The 13,442-nt window shown below is 44.7% G+C and overlaps 1 protein-coding gene across 4 annotated transcripts in view; it reads right to left on the bottom strand.

The window, feature by feature from the left end:
- Positions 1-13,442, bottom strand: part of MTMR14 (myotubularin related protein 14) — a 182,080-nt gene that overhangs the window by 80,962 nt on the left and 87,676 nt on the right. For all 4 annotated transcript variants that reach the window (XM_085624263.1, XM_085624264.1, XM_085624267.1 and 1 more), the window contains exon 14: positions 10,264-10,334. In XM_085624263.1, the coding sequence (XP_085480389.1) occupies positions 10,264-10,334 (71 nt within the window). The remainder of the gene's footprint in view (positions 1-10,263; positions 10,335-13,442) is intronic.

Here is a 13,442-nt window from a genome sequence, read left to right as displayed (position 1 = left end):
GCTCAGGTTTCTTCTTGGACTTACCAGAAGACTTCCATTGGGAAGATTTACTGAGGGAACAACTTTGGGAGAGTCTGCACTCTAGACTTGGAGCAGGTCCAGCGGGGAGCCCTCTGGTGTTTGCCACAGAGCTTCTCTTCTCGGTCTCCAATGCCTTTTGGATTAATCTAGGGGCAGTCTGGGTGCACAAGTTCTTGGAGTTATGTGATGAACCAAGACACCAGAGGCACACGATGTGTGGATCGGTCAGACATTTGCAACAGTCTTTACATTAGGCCGCGGACCGATACTGGAACAAGTCTATAAAAGCATATTGCAGTATGTGAGGCAACCCATTAGAATCATCTAACTTTGCGGAGCTCTTTCGTGATCCTGCTACCCTTCGGGAAAAGGGGAATTCTCCTTTCTCTCTTGTATGACCAGTCATTTTCTGACAATTGTTGCTATTGTTGAGTTGTAGTAGACCTTGTTAAGGGGATTCCCTTTATTTTGCAGAATTCTTTTGACCACAAGTTTTGGCTTGAGTTATATGTGGTTATACTTTTGAATGGTTCTGCATTTGACCTCACTCTGGGATTCACCTTCATTCCTTACCTCCTTTCTTGGTTGGCTTTTAATCTACTTTGCACCCTGAAGAAGGTGTGACCAAAATCTGGGTATCCACCGAAAAGTTCATCGGTGCTCACCTTAGATTGGAATACAAGGACCATAACATTGGACCAATACAACCTTTATAGAATCTAGTGATCTATTATGTAATACGGAATCTAGGTCATCTATGCTTTATTGAGAATTGTATAGAATTGCATATGATAAGGGATCTTGATGTCGGTCCTGGTTATCCTTTAAATCGTTTTTTCAGATTTGATTGGATTTTGTTGTATTCTTACAGATGAGTAATATGTGTAGTTTGAATGCTATGTATGCGGTTTGATTGTCTTTTTGGGGGTTGTGTTTGGATCTTTACAGGGAGAGAGTGTATCCTTGGCAGTTATGTAATTGTGTTTGATCCTAAGGGACATTGCTATATTCAAGTTTTGTGCTTACTTTGAATGTTCTATATCAAATATTTAATATTTTGAATAAAAATTATGTTTATCTGTTTATGTAAAATTATCCGAGATCTGTTTTTTGTAGGTGTTGAATTATTTTGCTCTATAGCGACTTTCTAGCACCTTAAAATTGTGGCGAGATATTACGCTTACAATCATTTAACTAGGCAAGTTGTTCATTTGCTTGTATTGTAGACATACATTTGCAACAGTCTTTACAAGGGTAAAACCCTGCCATTTTATGGGAGGACCTGTCCCTTGCACACTGGAAAAGGGATTGAGATTTTTTTTCCTCCCCAGTGTGACGAGAAGTCGTATAGTGTCTCCAACCAGCATGCAGGAGCACTGCGTTTGAATTTTCTGGATCCAGTCTGACGCCGGGATGAAATTCACTAAGTTAGGAATCTGCAGTTACGAGTTCTGATGGATGCTTCTTTTTCACTGCTTTGAGCTAGCAGTTAACGGTTTCAAATCAAGTGCCGTTCATGGTGACTGGTAGAAGCCAAACCGGTGAGGAGGAGAATCCATGCAAATAGCCTAAACCACTGCCAATCATTCTGTACAGTATACCAGTCCATAATTGTTGCCCACTATGCTACACATGCCCGCCTTGTGTCTATGTAAATCAGTACTGACCGTGCGCCACAGGTGACCATTTCCTTCTGGATTGCTGGACGTGGTTGTCCTCTCCAGAAGGAACAACAAGTAACCCCAGCCGGTCAGGTTTTGGCTTGGTTACCCATCATCTCTGAATGTTATCCAGTGAGGCTGTCAGTGGTTTAGACGGTTTGCAAACTTTCATCCCATCACCTTTAAGCCTCTAATGCGAGCCATACACAACACAGCGAGGATGTGGTCTGACGGCTAGAGCTGCCGAATTTGGTGCTGGGAACCAAGGTTCAAGCCTCGGAGTCGCGTCTACATCCTGTGATTCTGGGCAAATGACTTAATCTCCCTGTGCCGACTAAAAATAAAAAAATGAATGTGTCCTTGTGTAACGTAACCGGTGCTCATGTAAAGCGCTCCAATACCTTCGGGTCAAGTTCGCGCTATATAAATCTAAAAACAAAAAATAAAAAAAAAATAAAACTAATGCCACGTATCCACCTCTGAAATCTAGTCCCCTTGCTAGTCGCCACAGCTTATTTGTAGTGGAAACCTTAGAACAAACAGGGAGAACCTGCAGATGGGAAATTCATGCACAGAAGTGGTAATGAAAACAGAAATTTCGTGAAATACCAAAGAAGGCCTGACAGGATACAACAGAACCCAGCGATGTGAGTCCAACAGAAGGGACAAGTTACTCAACAGTAATTGCTCAAGTAAGGAGTGCACTCCCTAAAATATCCTCAAGAGGAGAAGACCGACACCAATTGGGTACATAAGAGCTTTACAATCAACAGACCACCACACACATTTCAGCACAGCTAGAAGCCTTCATGGCAGCTGACTTACCCCTCACCACTGCCCCAACCACGTCAGTCCTCTCAGGGCATTAAAAAAAAAAAACTATAGAGTGCCTGCGTTTCCTCCGTGTCCATTTCATGAGCATGATGCGCTCCACCCAATTCTAGAAGAAAGTTAACAATTATCAAGTCTGTACAAGCTACACCAATGCAGTGACTTTTCCTTTCCAAGTCCTTAGCGTGGGAGTGATCAGCTAAAAGTGAACGAAGACTGAGGCGATCTGTTATGGCTTGCACTCCTTTTATTTTGTACTTTCGACCTCTTAACACGGCACTTCATTATAGTCAAACGGTGTGCTTCCTTTTCGAGGTCTCCCCAGCCCATTCCAGCATCACACAAAATACACACAAGAAAATTCTGCACTCCACCAAACACATACCGCCCTCATCTGCATTTAAGTCACCACTTAGCACAGCAACCGGAGTACAGACACACACACACACACACACACACACACACACACACACTCCAATTACTCAAGCAGAATGCATACACACACTTTATACTGACTGATGCCCACTCGAACATGATGTGTGCTGCAGACATTGCCGCCCTCATCAACATTACCATGACGCTATTTTTATTAGAAGCCCAGATCACCTTGACCACCGCCTTTGTATGAAGTATCCTGGACCCACAAGAGCACTGTTCCAGCACATCGAGTGGAAAAACAAACAGGAGTGGTAGTCACACATCAATCATTTTCCATGGCCCTGAACACGCCTGCTGCAACACCCCTTCGGCATCTTTGAGCCCCTTAAGCTACTTACTACTATAAACCATCAAGTTCTACCTCATTTGCTGACTGGACAGCTTCACTTTTTTACATTGTATGATGTCACTGTAGCACCCGTCACCATTTACGCGATTAACAACATTGGATACTTAGATTTCACCTTTCGTACAATGCCTCAATCAGGACCATAGAGAAGACTTTTTTCAACCTGCAACATCGCTCCACTGGTCATGCCACCCACACACTCGAAGCACAAAATCCAGGACTTCATATGTACCACCAGGACTAATCTAAAGTGCCACCCATAACATGTTTACGAAACAGAAGCAACAAGAATGACTGACCAAGGTCCAGCTCAACCAATACACAGGTATTAAATACAATCTGTCAAATAGGTGCAAAAACACTTCCTACATCCGTCATCCAAAGATGTGAAATGAATCAAAGCACAAGACCAAAGATGGAAGGTGCACTCAATGTGTCTGGACACATTAAATCAAATAGTCCAAATGGTATAGTATTTCTCTTCTTTTTATTCTTAAAATTCTTTTTATTTCGATGATTCAGACACGAGCAATGTACAGCCAACGCGTTTCATTCCGTACAGGAACTTCATCAGGGCTGCAATAATTACTGGACTGCCCGTGTTGACTGGACTGCTCATAGACCAATCACCTTGGACGTACTCCACTCATCTCCCAATAATCGCAATAGAGCAGAGCAAAGCCAGAAAAGAATGAATATATCCTTCAATGTACTCCTTTTCAAACGAACATTTCCAAAAGTCATATCAGACCACAGCACAGAAGTAAAGATCCTATGTCTAGACTTCAACCACACCTCCCACAAGGCAGCAGATTCCCATACTGTGCTAAACTCAAAATCAACACCCTGGTAAAATAAAGAGATAGTAAACGCAATGTAAACCAAAACTGGCCATAGAAAAAGCAGAGCATGTGTGTATATACAAACTTTAGAAAATGTCTTCTCCACCCACACGCAGCTTAGATAGGCAATAGCCACCCTACTAAAATCCAACATCAGTGAAGCTTTCAATTGAAGTAAGGGAAAGGCAATTTTCACTCATCAACAGGGAAGTCTATCTCCTGTAAGGCAATATCACCTCCACCACGTTCGAATATTCTATATTCATCCACTGCAGGATCAGCTGAGTTGGAAGCCAAGTAGGATGGGCTAGTAGTATACTCCAATGAGTGAAGATCTACTTAGATTTAAAAACGAGCCCCCAGGCGGATCATTTAAGTGAAGCGGGCACTGAAGAAAGCCGCAAGGCTGAAAAGCGTCTTTCCCAGCGTTTCACCACTACAGCAAGATTTTTTACTTGAGCCTGAATTGCAATAAAATTCAACTTTACGCCACCGAGCAACTGTCGGACCCGTTCCTTTGGAGTGGACTGGGGAGAGAATATATATATATATATATATATATATATATATATATATATATATCCCAGTACTAGTAGTAGTCACCCACATATCCCATTCCTAAGGTGCCTTCCCTAAAGGTCGAAAAACTCCTGTGTTGATGAAGCACATGAACCCCAAGAACCTTGCAACCTACAGGACCAGTCACCCATCGTTCTGATGGAGCATAACATGAACCCCTAGAACCTTGCAACCTACCGGACCAGTCACCTATTGTTCATGTGGACGATCACTTAGATAGCCACTGCCAATCAGATCCATGAGCAAAATAAAAAGAAATGCCTGCCCGCAAGCCTGCCATCCTGAATTCAGACCACAGTGCAGTATGGAGACGGACACCATCATTTGATTGATTTGTCGCTTCAGGTTGCAGACAACGAAAAGCCCTGTCCCCCGCTATTGAGCACCTTGACCTCATTGCAGACCCTCTGCACCACACCCCGACACAGAAAATGGCCTGCCACTGACCAGTACCGCTTAATACTTGAAGAAAGGAGCCCTGATGCTCCAGAGCCAAAACCATATCAGTCACCTGTAGAGCTACATGGATCAGTCCATTTACCAATGATCTTCAGCCTGTATTTGGAGCCCCTCGATAGACCACTAAAAGTCAAGCAAGAATACGAGGATTCCCCAGTATGGAGAAGGCACCAAGCTCTTTCCAAAGGTCACCTATGGCCATGACACTGAATGGCAGCAGGAAGTCTTTCAATCAGACATGGATTTCCCTTGCATATCTCAAGCTGGATCCCTCCAAGTAGGAACAGGTAGTATTCACCAGTAACTAAACACAGCCCGTAGATATAACTCCGCAAGGCTTCAGTCCATGTCTTGCCAGTTAACGGGGAGTCCACAAAGACACCAGCCTCAGCTTTCAAGATGAAGACCTCTTGATACTAGGTACCCTGCAAGCAGGATGAAAATCAGCTCAACAAAGGCAGAATTGTCATCCAGCATCGGTCTCATTTTGAGAGACAATGCTTTACTGATCATACCAATGAGCTGTCTGGCATGCTGCAGTACCGCCCATGAAATGTCTTTGAAGAATCGACAAGATCCCATCTACTTTCAGATAGTCACTAGCCCCTGTTGCTTCATTCATCACATTTAAGACCTATTTATATTACCTGATGATCAAGAACAAGACATTTCATGGAACATAGAAGACGTGTAGCAGTATTACTGACAGACTTCAGGCAGATGAGGCTGCGTCTGCTAGGCTCCAAGCGTGTTCTCCACAGCAGTCCATATTGCCAGGCCTCATTCCTTCCTTCTTAACTAGCAGACAAGCTGAAGACTCATGCACTCCGTGAAGCATAACTTTCAGGCTCTGTGAGCCCAACATGTCCTATCCTTCACAGTCTATGGTCCCTTCCTCTACACATACTCATCAACAAACTAGTTATAATTCCTTCACCTCACCCCTTGCTTCTATAAGCCGGAGCGGCCCCCCTCTTCTCTGCAATCCTCACAAGCGTCTCTAATTTGTAAGCCTGACAGACGGTTTCCCAGCTCAGATAATCTCTACATCTGTTCCTTTGGCCTCATCATACCTCCATATTCAGTTTCCTTTCAGTGCAACCACTTAATGTCCGCCTCTGGTTGTGCGCTGGTTATTGTAGTCAAGGCACCGCAGTGGTGCAAAGACTGTAACAAAAGGAAAACTCATCTAATCGTCTTTATATTAAACAGAGAGGGGGGGGTCTCTGATTCAATCAACTGTGACACGATATCAATGTGCGTGTTTACAACTCCCACCGTTTCAGACAGCAGAAACTTATTGGAGGAACGGTTTCATGTGTGTGGGATAGTGAGATCGGGACAGGTTTTTAGGTCTGGCCTCACTGCTTCAACTGTTTGCCATCCTCTTGTGATCAAGGCATAGAATATAATTTCACATTTGGATCAGCCTACTGGACGACCATTTGTTGTTTGGAGTGACCGGGTCAAAAACCCTAAAGGTGGGCTGAGCAACCAGTGGGCAAACACAGCAACGTACAGATCCTGGAGTAAACTGCAGTGCACATACAGCATTTCAAAGTAGTACTTGGTGATAACATGCTATGGAATTAGAACTGCAAGCAAAACATGAAATGGTAATACTTCATGTAAAAGCACACGTGCTGCACAGTTCTTCTTCAACAAGGTCTTTCGTTCTTTTAATTTCTTTTTCGCCATTTTGAATGATTTGCAATGATTTGATTGATCGTGCAAAGAAATAATAAAACCTCAATCTGCAACAATGTCAAGCAGAGATCCCACTATGTGTCTTAGCACAATAAAATACGGCTTGAACAAGGTTATGTGCAAACCTAATGGGACATAAGAGAAATCTTAAAGAAAAAAAAAGTAAGCTCCTTTATCACAGTTATGGATTGTAGTTAAAAGGAAACTACAAACTATACGGTACACACCACACACCTCCTTTGTCTTCTTGAGTTGACAGAAGCACAGTTTGATCACTCTGCATAGTTTGCACTTCTGCTCTGCAGCCTATTTGCAGTGTTTGTTCAGGGAGCAAATCAATATCTTAAGCCCCCTTAGACAAACATTTTAGCACTAGTAAAGCCAATAAGTCTGGCTTTGATCTGCTAATGCATACAAACAGCATTTTTGCAGGTCTGTCTTTTGTGAAGAAGAAATTTCATTTATAAGATACCTAGGACTATTGGTTTTGCCAATGCGGGTTAATAGGGAATGTGTTTAAGATGTTTTGGTCATGTGCTGGCTGACTGTACTAGTAAGGAAAATGTTACTTACCCTGTAAGCATCTGTTCGTGGCATGAAGTGCTGTAGATCTTTTTTCTTTTGTTGAGTTTTATATAGTGTGTACTCGACCCGAAGGCATCAAAGCGCTTTACACGAGTACCAGTTGTCTTACAGACACATTCATTTTGTAAGGCACAGGAAGATTAAGTAATTTGCCCAGAATCACAGGATGTTGAGCGTCCCTGACGAGACTCGAAGCCAGATCCCCAGCTTCAAGGTCAACCGCTCTAGCCATTAGGCCCCATCCTCTCATGCTGCGCATACTCCTCCCACCTAGTGTTGGGCCCGGATGTGTGAAAGTTGTTTTTCTTAGAAGAAGTCTTTTCAGTCAAGAAGTAGTGCAGAGACTCCTCTTGCTTGTAATGCACATGGTTATCAACTCCATTCTTAAGACTATTTTCCCACTGTGCAGGTGAGGATGGAATGCAAAGCGAAACTAAGTATGGCGAGATGTCCATGCAAAAGGAGGACAAAAATAAGAGAGTAAAGGAGATTACAAACAGCCACAGGCGTCCGGGGATAAGAGTGGGAGAATGTAAATTTACATCACTACATGCCATAAACAGATGCTTACAGGGTAAGTAACATTTTCCGTTTGAGGCTTGTGTGACTGTAGATACACATGCTGTGCATAGACTAAGGCAAAAGACACACAGATGGACAGCATGCAGAGCAAATCCAACACTCTCCCCCAGTCAATAGATCAGAGTTAAATCCATTGTTCCTTTGCTGACCACACCACCCCAGTTTAGACCCAGCCATATGCAAATAAGTCTTGGCCCTGTGCCTCATGGGAACAGTCCAGACCGAACTGCCAAACCAGGTCCTCCCTGGACCGGAAACAAGCATCCTGGGACCGGTTTCGGGGCATCACCTCTCAGCCAGGTCAGGTAGATCTGATCATGGGTCACCCTGTGGAGGAATGTTATATGTATCACACCCTGCCCCATGTCAAGAGTGAGGAGACCCATGAGGGAGAAGGAGAAAGCTTAGGAATAGGGTGCAGGGGTGGTTGAAAGCGGAGTAAAAGACTGGTCACCTTATTCATCTTTTTGTGCTGCTTCACCGAAATTGGTACGTCCGAAGTTCCTCAAAGGACAGCTGCCACTCGGGAGCTGGACCACACAGTAGATCCCAGAGGGTGGGCATTGATTCAGCATGTATGGGGATGAACTACCAGATTTTTCTACCTTGCATCGATCTTCTTTTAGTTTGTGGTTGACAGGGCCGGCACAGACGTACGATTTGCTGGTCAACCCAAAAGGTTTCTGCTCAAAAAGCCTTCGGTTTCAGCACCGAGAGTCTGGTCGGTGCCGAGGCAGATGTAGTAAATGCCGTAGGTCAGCTTGGTGACGGTGGCCGAGTAGCCAGCACCGAAGCAGTCTGCGCAGAGGGCTTCTCCAGCACAGAGCCAGATATTGACGGACCGTCCGAAGCAAGTGGTGAGAGCAGACAATGGCCCGAAGAGGATAGTGGTCCGAAAGCCTGGAAGGCTGTGTGCCTTTTGGAGGCAGGCTGCTTAACTTGAGAGCAGATTAGAGGGGGGGGGGGGGGAAGAGAAAGCAGTACTCGCAGGCTGCTGGGCTGGCAGAAGAGCCTCTATTTCGAGCTCCGAACCGGAGCCATCCTCAGGGGAGAACGCTTCTTCATCTGCAGTAGCAAATTGTGGATGATGTCCTCTGGACCGAAGAGGTCTTGAATGTTGTCGACACCCTTGCGTGACAGCGAGCTCAATGGTAAGGGATAATCTTTTTGGACCAGAACAAACTGCAAGCATCACAGGTGCCCTTGTGCTTAGGAGAGAGGCTCAAATTACAGATCTGGGGGTATTTCACGTGGCAGCAACAACTGTATCTGAATGGTGTCCATTTCATCACTGTTGAGGCATGGTGGAGAGAGGCAGCGGTAGGCATAAGAACAAACGCAGCTCAAGCAAAGTAACAACACTCGACAAAAGACGAAAAGAAAAAGGGGACGAGATCAAAGAATACATTTGAAGGAGAGGAATCTGTATAGACCAAATAGAGTGTCGCCACGGAACACAGAAGTGCACGTCTGAACCAGACAGTGGAAAAGAAATCAATCTAACAATCGAGTCCATGACAATGCCTAATACCAGCAAGAGGAGTCACACTATCTCATGACTTAAGACTTCAAAGAAAACAATTTGTACACATCCAGGACCAACAGTAGATGGCAGGAGTATGCACAGCATGGGCATCTACAGCTATAAATGCCTCAAAAAATAACTTTCCTTTTATACCTGAAGGAAAGAACCTCTGACTTTTCTAAAGTCTCCTGAAGCAAAGAGGAGATTATTGGGATTAAAACCAGTGATGTCACTTGCACTCCAGTAGAAATTCGACCCTGTTCTTATCAGGAGGGCTTTAATTATTTGTGGTCATTATCTACTGCTGCTTTTTGCAGCACTGTGCTTAACTTCATTAGAACTGCATTTTTAATCAGGAAACGCAATGAATCTTAAAATGAATTCAAGTTTTTAATTAATTTTAGGGTGTTTTCTAATACTTTGTATAAATGTGTTGCAGAATAGGAGGTTTTATTTGATGTATGTATGCAAACTTATGATTCGATTGAATGGAGTAAAGTTACTTGAACACTCCACTAGTAGGATGGCGAGTCAATAACCATGCAGTCATTGTCTACAGATTAATTTTTACACCTGTGGAGAAGAGTTAGGCCAGCCCACCAACATGCAACATTATTAATACCAGTATTTCTCCCCCCCCCCCCCCCCCCACAAAACACAACTCTCAGCAAATGAGGGTCTTACCTCGATCTCCTCACACTGGCAAACTCCTCAGATGTGATGTGCTTCAGAAAATTGAAGCAAAAGAAGAAAATCTAAAATAGAAGACATAATAAATAATCTGGAATTACAGTTGAGAGATGGATAGAGTAATCCAAATGAGTATTGTCCCCTTATGCAAAACTGCATATGCCCAGATGTTAAGTTCACCCATACCCACTTCAACAGCAGCCTTTCAGTCATAGGACCACGGGATATCAAAGACTTATAGTAGGCACTGAAAACAAAGCAGGATAAATAAGTGACAATACTACCCTTTCTGAAAAGAATGGAACCTAGCATTCTTGTCTTGAGCCTCTGTTTAAAAACGCTTCCTGGTCATAAAGCCACTCACCCTCCACAGCCACATCCTGACTTTTTAAAATGTTTTTAATTTCATGGAGTCTTTCCAATCTTCCCCTACACAGGCTGCAGGATCTACAATTTCCTATATCCTTTCTAAAGTATACAAGTGGAGACTGTAGAAAGAGTTTTCCTACTGAGCAGTTGCAAAGGATATTTCAGGCACAGCATTCGTCTGAAACCTTTAGCCAGTGAAGAGAGCTAGGCTGTTTACAAATAAACAGTAATTCTGCAATCAAAACTTACAAACTGTCTGTAATAATGTCTTCAGCACCAAGCGGTCTCACCACGCTCCAAGTACAGATGACATTGTGACACTGGTCACAGTTGAAAGACAATCCAAATAGGAAACTTGGCAAACGAGGAAAAAAGTATAATCACTTCTTCAACAGTGAAAATGAATCACTAACTTTTTGTCAAAACAGAAGTCTGAAAAAGTGTTGAATAGCTTATGAGTTTTAAATCAGAGAGAAATTCATAATGTAGGCAACCGGTTACTAAACACAATCTAGAAAGCAGAGCTGAAGAAAGCTACTCAGCCTAGACAGGCGAGGACTCCTCGGACATAAACCACCAGATGTGGAACTGACGTCAGACATCCAAATGGTGGGCTCTAACCACTCTTGTAAAGATCAGAAAAACACATTTAGAATGACACTTTCACATCATTCATCCTTTTAATAATAAGTGATGATGGAAACAAGAGGTAGGGACCTTTCCCAGACAGCCACTTGAATTCAGCAGGGAAACCAGAGATGGGATCCCAAATCGTTGTGCCAAAACAGAACACACCTCTGAAGAAATCAATGTAACAGATGAGCCAAAGACTGTTTCCTCCTGAAAGCACAGGCCTCAAGATTGGAGCTCTGAGTTTTACAGAAATCTGTAGCGTTCAAAACAAAGTGCCTCAAAAGGATGGACTTCTCCTCTTGAAATGAGCTTTAAATATGGGCCCAGAAGGACAAGGAGAAAAGTCAGAAAAATAAGTTCACTGTACTGACAATACTTGGTTTTGCACAGAAGACACTTATGCCTGCATTGCGCTTCGACTGGTAGAAGTAAAGAACTGGGGAAAGCCAACTTAAGTGTTAAGACAAGAAATGCCTCAAAGAACTAAATGATTGTGATAGGCTAGCATGCCTGTAACTCCGTATCAACAAGTTCTGCAGTGCAGGCAAGTTCCCCTTTGAATCTATGCCACGTTTAGAGATGCAGCTGCTTGGCATAGGCAACAAAATGTTTTGGGTTTTTCTTGCATTCTAAAATCAGTACAGGGTGAGGACCATGGAGCACGTTCTTCTTATTTTTGGGATCCTAGGGTACACTTCATCTACATTAATCTAGGACTTTTTACTGGATATGGACCAGAGTGGAGAGTGAACAAGAGCCATGTTCCCCCTCATTCTTCCACTTTGCTTGATACATTCCCTCTATCCACTCAACCAGAAGAGGTTCTAGTCCCATCTTCATAAAATGTTAACGCTGATTTGCTGGAGATTGTCAATCTCTTCACAATCTAAGCATTTGTACATTACTATTGAACCTGTTCACCTCTGGGGTTCCCACCGGCTCTTCCCTCCTCAGCTTTCTTAAAATATTTCTCTGTCCACTCTTGGAGTTCTCATATTTTTTAGAGTAGACTAGAAATGGTGCCGGGTGGCGAGGGAGTGAGTGTGGGGTGGTCTAGGAGGCAGCAGCGTAATTGCTGAGCTCCGACACTGAGGTCAGCATGCAATTTCTCCTGTCCCCCACCCCGTGGGCCCAGCGTATTGGTGTTGGAGACCCAACCTCCGCAGAGGGTTAGGGGAATCACCTGACTTCTGCTGCCTGAGTGGGGCAGACAGAGTGGCAACAGGCAGGGATGGGCGAAGACCAGGGGACAAAGCACTGAGACCACGTTGGCGCCAGCAAAGAAATGGAGGCGAGAGCAGTATGCTATGAAGCTGGCCAAGACCGGATCGCATCTCTGGAGGCAGCGACAGGAGCGGGGGCCAAGCAGAGACCCCAGCAAGTGGCATATTACGGGAGGTGAACCTCAACCAAAATTGCAGGTCGCTGACTTGGACGCTAGCGGAGCAGGCCCTCGATTTGCCTCGGGGGGGGGGGGGGGGCAGGTATAAAGACTGAATAGTCAAGCCTCGATGGAGTGAGAGGGAGCGCCCGCCCCCCTCACTCCCCAGATAGAAAAACACTCTGCCACCCAGGCACCAGAAAAAGGTGCATGATGAGCCTCGGGGTGCAGCAAGGGGCTGGAAAGCACTCAGCTTCATGTTGAGGGAGGAAGGGCCACACAAACCAGGCATTACAGGGCATACTGAGAAGAAGGCCAAGAGAGGAGAGACCCAGCCAGAGTGCAGGCAGGCTGCGCAGATTGGGTCCTGGTGACTGAGTACTGGAGGGAGCCCCTCCCCCACCTAGCTGTGACCAGGTCAAACATTGGGCAGTGAAGTGCCCCGGGGAGGCAACAGGAAAAGGCACTAGCCACATAGTGGCTAAACATAAGAGAAAAACCACTAGGGAAGACCTTATGGGACCTGTGTTAAGGGGCACAAGGAAACGATAGAAGACTCTGGCTGGAGCACAAGGTGCAACGAGGCGAGGAGGGCATCAGTGGCTGGCCTACAGGACAGTGAGGACAGGAGATCGGTGCACATGCCAGGGGAGCAGCAGATGGGAACGTAACGGCCGGTTGTAACCTTGCGGACAGAACGCAGCCCTGGATGCGGCCCTGAGAATGCCCCCACTATAGTGCAATAGCAAGGCCAGACCATATAATTAGTGAACTCTGCCTGAGAGTGCCC

Source organism: Triturus cristatus, chromosome 9 (genome assembly GCF_964204655.1).
Source record: "Triturus cristatus chromosome 9, aTriCri1.1, whole genome shotgun sequence".
In the NCBI taxonomy this organism is placed as follows: Eukaryota; Metazoa; Chordata; class Amphibia; order Caudata; family Salamandridae; genus Triturus; species Triturus cristatus.
This window is presented reverse-complemented; position numbering and strand designations above follow the sequence as displayed.